Here is a 6,983-nt window from a genome sequence, read left to right as displayed (position 1 = left end):
CGAGTTTAAAATCATTCCAGACATAATGCAAAAAAAAATAAAAAAATATTTATTGTTAATTTAAAATATATATATATACCTTAGCACCCCTCTTGGGGCCAATGGGCGGTGGCGGCGGGGGCTTGACGGCCTCCTTGGTCTCGGTGGTAGCCACCGGCGGTGGTGCTTCACCCTCTTCCGCCCTGACAACCAACCTCTTGAATTTAGAGTTGGTCTTGTTGAAAGCTATAAAACTGGTGCGTGTGGTAGTGTTGTTGATGGTGTTGGCTGAAAGCATGAAGCTTGAGGCTGCTGAAGCTAAGCTGGAAGTGGCCATGATAGGAATTTCCTTTTTTTAAAGCTTCTCAATCCCCTAAAGTCTCTGATTGATGATTCAGACTTATGAGGGGCTGAGAAGAAGGAAAGCGAAAACATTTTGGGATATTTCTTTGGTGAAATTATTATCTCCACAAATCAAATGGCGGGGATGTGATTATTCCCACCACTTGAGTGCTGACACGTTGGCACCTAATCTAGTCCTTTTGGATAATGCCAGTCCCCACCCACACTTATGCCAAGGCTGGGACTGTGAACTCCACGAACCCCTTTCTTTGAGTTTCTTGTGTTTGTGTGCTTTTATTTTCACTGCATTTTGTTTTTTTTTATAATTTTAAACATGTCACTAATTTATAATGGTCTTGAAATTATACTATATAAACCATTGAAGATTTTCTAGCGGGATAAATCTAAAATGTATGAACTATTATTGTTCATTTTGAATTCTCACCCTGTGCAATCTTTTATTTATTATTTTATAATAATTATGCGACATAGATGTCAAAAAATAAATAAGTACAGATCAATCTTGAAACTTCTTTAAAGAGTGACATAAATGTCAATAAATAGATAAATACAAAAATACGTCAATTACAATGGCCAGCTTGAAAGCTTTCTAAAAATAAATTTTTAAAGAAAAAAATCATTATTTCTTTCTCTAAAAAGTAAAAACCACAAGATATGTGAGAACTGATGGGCATCCTCTGAATATCCATTCATGATTCTTTTATCTATTATTCTGTTTACAAAATTTAATCATTCAATTAAATATACATTTATGATTATTAAATATCTATAACTAATATAAATAAAAAAACACACTTTGATCCCAACAAGAAATACCCCTGTGACACAGTGCATTCAAATAATGAAATAGCCAAATCTTCAGCAAACAAAAAATAATAACTCTATTAATTAGAAAATTGTGAGAACAGAAAGAGCCAAGCATCGCTTCCTCAAGTTTAAGTGAAAAGAAACAACAATAATAATAATAAAAAGGCTACTCTTAGATTTTTGGTGGTGGTCCAAAGACCTTAATGTTTAACTGTCTACATGAGGGTTTTTATTAATTAAATTCAACAGCCAGTGAAGCATCAAAAATTCCCTTGTGAGACAATTGGGTGTAAGCATCAAATGATATGCAATAACATAATGACTACAAGCCTCAAAAATCATAATCTTTTCTATCTGAACTTTGAACGCAGATATGATTGTCCACATCATTTGTCAACTTTTAATAATCCATTCCACCCATACCTCCTCCCATTGCAGGAGTCGCCTCTTTCTCTTCCTTAGGGAGTTCTACCACAATAGCCTCCGTTGTCGTCATCAAAGATGAGACACTGTCAAAGCATGTAACATATATATTAACAACTCTCCCAATACGTGATAAAAAAATTTATTGAAAAAAAATTGATAAAAAAGTCATTGATCTTAGACAAATTCATGATGATACCATTATTGAGGATCATTATTCCTAAATGGTTATATAGTCACATTATAAGGTTAGAAAGACCAAACAAATTACCTCGCTGCATCCACCAAAGCGGTCCTTATGACTTTCAATGGATCAATGATACCTGACTTGACCATGTCGACATACTCACCTGTATGTAAAGAAATTAGAAGATATGATAACAATTACTACAGATTTTAACAATTAAGGGCGATGATTTTGAGAGAAGACCTTTTAGCTGCATCATATCCAAGATCAGGGTTATCCTGCTCCAGAAGTTTGCCAACAACCACAGCCCCTTCCACGCCTGCATTAGACGCAATCGTGTGCACTGGGGTCTGAAATCAAACACCATACTTCAGTATAGAGTATTTGACACACCATGAGTACAGGATTCAATTTAGTTCATTTATATTGTTTCTCATACCTTTAGAGCATTCTGAATGATCTGAACTCCAATCTTCTGATCAAAGTTAGCAGTTTGCAGCTTATCCAATTCCTTGGAAGCATAAAGGAGGGCGACACCACCACCTAGAGATGGAGAAAAAAAGCTAGACTTCTGAGTCTATGACATGAGGAAGGAAAATTTTTGCGTGACAAAGCAGGTACATACCAGGGACAATCCCCTCTTCAACAGCAGCCTTGGTTGCATTCAAAGCATCAGTCACTCTATCCTTCTTCTCACCTACTTCAGCTTCACTGGCCCCTCCAATCTGAAAAATTAACCAACATGATCTGGTGAATACATTAATTGAATGGAAAACTTGCAGAGAGCAGCAAGACCAGCTCTGGAATGACAAGGTAATAAATCACAAAGATCGTATGTGTGCAAGCAGTTACTCATCCTCAACTAGAGAAAAACATACAAATTTATTGTGCAACCCTGCATGAAAACATAATGGATTGCTAAACCAGATGACACTATTTATAGAGACACAACTCAGCTACCTTTAGAACAGCAACACCGCCCGAAAGCTTTGCTAATCTCTCCTGAAGCTTTCTCCTTATCATAATCAGATGTGCTTAATTCGATTCCAGATCTTATCTGTCACAAGAATAAACATAGCATTGTTTCAATGGCCGACTGTGTATCAAATGGTAGCATTCCAGTTACTATCATCTTATCTGTCACTGACCAGTTCAGATCTCTCTTCAATACCCTTCTTGTCACCAGCACCATCAAGGACAATGGTATCATCTTTTGAAATTGTTGCCTGCATTTATTGTGCATTACTCAATTAGTGTTTCATCAAAAACTGGGAGGGTAAGAACACAAGAACTATAAAGAAACACTAACTGCATTGTTCTAGCATGCATATAACACAAGCGCATTGAGATACATCTATTAAAGATTAATATATCATACACATAATACCAGCTAATAGAAAAAAATATGATTAGAAAACTACATACAACTTTTCCTCAAAACATAAAACAGAAAAAGAAAATTGCATGCATTTGATGACAACTTCATGAAAAGATTGATAAGAGGATGTCCTCGTAAGATAAAAGCCCCACTAGGATTTCCAAAATAATCAGAAAAAAAGGCTTGAATGCCTGAATGGAAATGTGTCTAGAAAAGATAACTTACCTTTTTGCATGAACCAAGCATATCAGCCTCTACTTTTTCAAGGTTCATGCCAAGTTCCTCGGTGATGAGCTACAATATACAAAAAGGAAGTTGTTAAAAGCTAAAACACATCGATAATACAAGTAAATAGATGAAATGATAAGAATATACATACTTCACCACCGGTGAGGACAGCAAGATCCTGCAGAGAGGCTTTCCTATTTTCACCAAACCCAGGAGCTTTGATTGCACACACCTAAAAATGTGTCATTGCTTGGTTAAGCTATAATTATTTCAAAAAAAATAAAAAAAGTGCAAGGTATCAGAGAAATCAAACCTTGATACCAGCACGGAGCTTATTGAGAATGAGAGTTGCTAGGGCATCACTCTCTATGTCTTCAGCAACAATAAGCAGAGGCCTTTGTTTCTGAACAAAATGAAGTGCACCGACAGTAAACAATATTCACATCGACAACTTCACAACATAAAAGACAATTTCAGGAGAAGCACATATTTCCATACCTTCAAGGCCAACTCCAATACCTTCACAACAGCGTTAATGCTGGATATCTTTTTCTCATGTATCAATATCAGTGGCTCATCAAGTTCCTAATAGAAAAGAAAGAAAATGTATGACAAAATAACCTCTTAAACTATGAGAAGTCCAGATTTGAAATTAAGGGCATGATACATACACATTTTTGGGTCTTCTGGTTGGTGATGAAATATGGTGAGATATAACCTCTGTCAAGTTTCATACCTTCAACCACTTCCAATTCATTGTAAAGAGTTTTTCCATCCTGAAAATTCGAAAGGATCTCTGGTTATACAAGCATGTAGCTAAAAATGAATCGCTCACAACTGATAAGTATACCGAGATTTGCTTTCTTATTTATACATGCATTGCTTCACAACAGAATGGATAATCTAAGGAGGGTACAAAGACAATCTATCATTCCCAGAAAGATAAGGGCAGAGCTTCCTTCAATAAAACTAAGATCATCTATCATGCCCAGAAAGGTGAGGGCAGAGCTTCCTTCAATAAAACTAAGATCATCTATCATGCCCAGAAAGGTAAGGGGCAGAGCTCAACAAAACAGGAGACTCCATTTTCCTAACTGCAGATAACCATGCATGTGTTTAGCATCAATTTTAGCACTTTGCCTGTTAAATTGGAAAAGAGCATATCTAAAACAAATGGAAAGGTGGCAGCAAGAGCACTATAAAACTTAAGAATATATATATTTGAAGCTCAATGAAATGTGCCCGAACAATGTCAGATTAATTGCAAAGTCTGAAACCAAATGCATATCGCACAATGCAGCACACTGATGCCATCCTGCAGCAAACCATGCATGCATCACATTTAGGTTAAAAAAATACTAGTGAGCTAACCTGGATGGTGATGACACCCTCTTTGCCAACTTTCTCCATAGCCTTTGCAATGAGCTCGCCAATTTCTCTTTCCCCATTAGCCGATATAGTACCAACCTTCAAAGGAGGGAAAGTTTAGAGTTGAGCTTCTTCAATGTGGAGGGCCATGTACAATAACAGTGAAGAGAAAGGCACATGCAGGCCATCTTTGTCGCTCATTTTATACAGATAACGAGAATATTATCCTACTTGACAGAAACACTATGTATCTCAAACTTAAAGACTCACAAGCAAGTACCTGAGCAATTTCTTCCGAAGTGCTGATCATTCTGGCCCTGCTTTTCAAATTTGTCACCACAGAATCAACAGCCATTGTGATACCACGCCTTAAATCCATGGCGTTCATCCCAGCAGCAACTGACTTGCACCCTTCAGCAAATATTGCTCTAGTAAGGACAGTAGCACAGGTTGTACCTGCAAACAAGAATAGTTATTACACGGTTAGACATAATTATTCATTCATGAAATTACAGTAAAATTGACTAATCTTAGAAATGCATACAAGCCTTGTTACTATGCTACATATCTCCAGTACTGTACATGTGCACAAAAGGCATAAACAATTACATATACCAAGAAACGGACTATATTATAGTTAATTGTTTATGATTTCTACACCAGAATACAAAAGAAAGATCACACAAAAACGGATATGAAGCACGGATTTTACTGATAGGAAATCAAGATTCAACATAAAACCAACCAACAGATCGTAAAATAATAAGCCACCATCACACTAACAACAACTAATGCCCAACAAGTGGCAGAACACAAAATGACACAAATGAAACTCATAGAAGCTTCTGAATTAAACATCTTACCATCCCCGGCAACATCATTAGTAGCATTTGCAACTTGTTTTACCAGGCTTGCACCCATGTTCTTAACCCTATCCTTGAACTCAATGCTCTTAGCAACAGTGACACCATCTTTTGTGACTTTGGGTGCACCCCAGCTTTGCTCCAAAACAACATTGCGTCCCTTCAAACAAAAAAAAAAAAAGTCAAGCCATGCAAATTCAACACAAACACATACCAAAACAAGCCCACAAATCCAGTGCATGTCCTTCAAAAATTCTTGTGATCAATAAAAACAGCAAAGAAAGATCAATGCCCCTTTAAATGAACAAAAGGTTACATCATCCAAATTAAAAACAAAGACATTCCAAAACAAACCAACAAATTCAACACGTATGGTTTACTAATTGCTCATGACCAACAATAATATCAAAAGAAAAAACTTGGGAGATCATCTGATCTTAGATAATGAGAAACAATAACAATTCATACCTTGGGACCCATGGTCACCTTTCACAGCATCAGCAAGATCCTCAACACCCTTAAGCATCAAGGCACGAGCCTCCACACCAAACTTAATGTCCTTGGCCGCATAGTTCCTGCTCCAAGATACTCTACTTCCAATCTGCACCAAGAATCAAAGAAATGAAAACAAATACCAACAACAAGAAAAAAAACCTAACAAATCAGGACACTATAAATCCAGAAATTTCTAGCAAATGCGATATAATACCAACCTGGCGGCTGCTACTCCCAACGATCCTACAAAGAAAACAAACCCCAACGATCATCATAGATTTAAAAGAAGAAATTAAAAAACCAAAAAAACTAGAGGAAAAAAAAAAGACACCAAAAAAACTCCAATAATCAAACCAAATCAGAAAAACATCCCACATTTCTTCCTATCAGGCATCATACCTAGATTTGGAGGCGAGGGAGAGTGCCGCGCGGTACATGGTGAGAGAGGATTGACTAGGGTTTGAGAGACGGAGGAGAAAGGCGAGAGAAACGGTGAGAACTCTTTGGTCACGCGAATGGCGGAGAGGAAGAGAACGGCATATAAAGAAGTGGCTTCTCGAAAGTGGAAGAATGAGGGGGGCTCATGTCTCTAGAAGTCTCTATTAGGGTTTAGGGTTTTTACTTGGCGGCTTTAACCAATTAGTGGGCCTTTTGTTTTAGTTTGGGCCGAGCCCAACATTGCTGGTTGTAAAAGTCTGGAGATTTTTCAGATTGATGATAAATTAACCTTTTTTTCTCTTTAGATTTATCCTGATCTGATTATATTTAAGTTGAACTTTTTTGAACAACTGTTGAATATTATTATCTAGGGAATTTTTTTTTTATTTCTTTTTAAATTTAGTGTGCTTGGTTAGCAAAGGCTCTCAATTTGTTATTCATAGTTGCATATCAG

The 6,983-nt window shown here is 36.8% G+C and overlaps 2 protein-coding genes across 2 annotated transcripts in view; both read right to left on the bottom strand.

Moving 5' to 3' along the window:
• LOC120271794 (dirigent protein 4-like) overlaps positions 1 to 316 on the bottom strand; it is a 4,539-nt gene extending 4,223 nt beyond the window's left edge. Inside the window, exon 1 of the mRNA XM_039278466.1 lies at positions 88 to 316. Coding sequence (XP_039134400.1) covers positions 88 to 316 — 229 coding nt within the window. The remainder of the gene's footprint in view (positions 1 to 87) is intronic.
• Positions 317 to 1,301: 985 nt separating this feature from the next.
• Positions 1,302 to 6,676, bottom strand: LOC120272288 (chaperonin CPN60-2, mitochondrial-like). Its single transcript, XM_039279083.1, is given in 20 exon segments — positions 1,302 to 1,658; positions 1,844 to 1,924; positions 2,006 to 2,109; positions 2,199 to 2,302; positions 2,385 to 2,484; positions 2,720 to 2,770; positions 2,772 to 2,816; positions 2,908 to 2,985; positions 3,363 to 3,431; positions 3,517 to 3,597; positions 3,679 to 3,768; positions 3,864 to 3,950; positions 4,037 to 4,141; positions 4,737 to 4,832; positions 5,014 to 5,189; positions 5,597 to 5,756; positions 6,065 to 6,085; positions 6,087 to 6,197; positions 6,310 to 6,334; positions 6,491 to 6,676. Coding segments are annotated over 20 exon segments (1,731 nt in total). The 5' UTR covers positions 6,529 to 6,676; the 3' UTR covers positions 1,302 to 1,549.
• Between the last annotated feature and the right edge of the window lie 307 nt (positions 6,677 to 6,983).

This window comes from Dioscorea cayenensis, chromosome 11 (genome assembly GCF_009730915.1).
Source record: "Dioscorea cayenensis subsp. rotundata cultivar TDr96_F1 chromosome 11, TDr96_F1_v2_PseudoChromosome.rev07_lg8_w22 25.fasta, whole genome shotgun sequence".
Taxonomy (NCBI): domain Eukaryota; kingdom Viridiplantae; phylum Streptophyta; class Magnoliopsida; order Dioscoreales; family Dioscoreaceae; genus Dioscorea; species Dioscorea cayenensis.
Note: the sequence above shows the minus strand (reverse complement) of the source record. Positions and strands in the feature narration are given on the sequence as shown.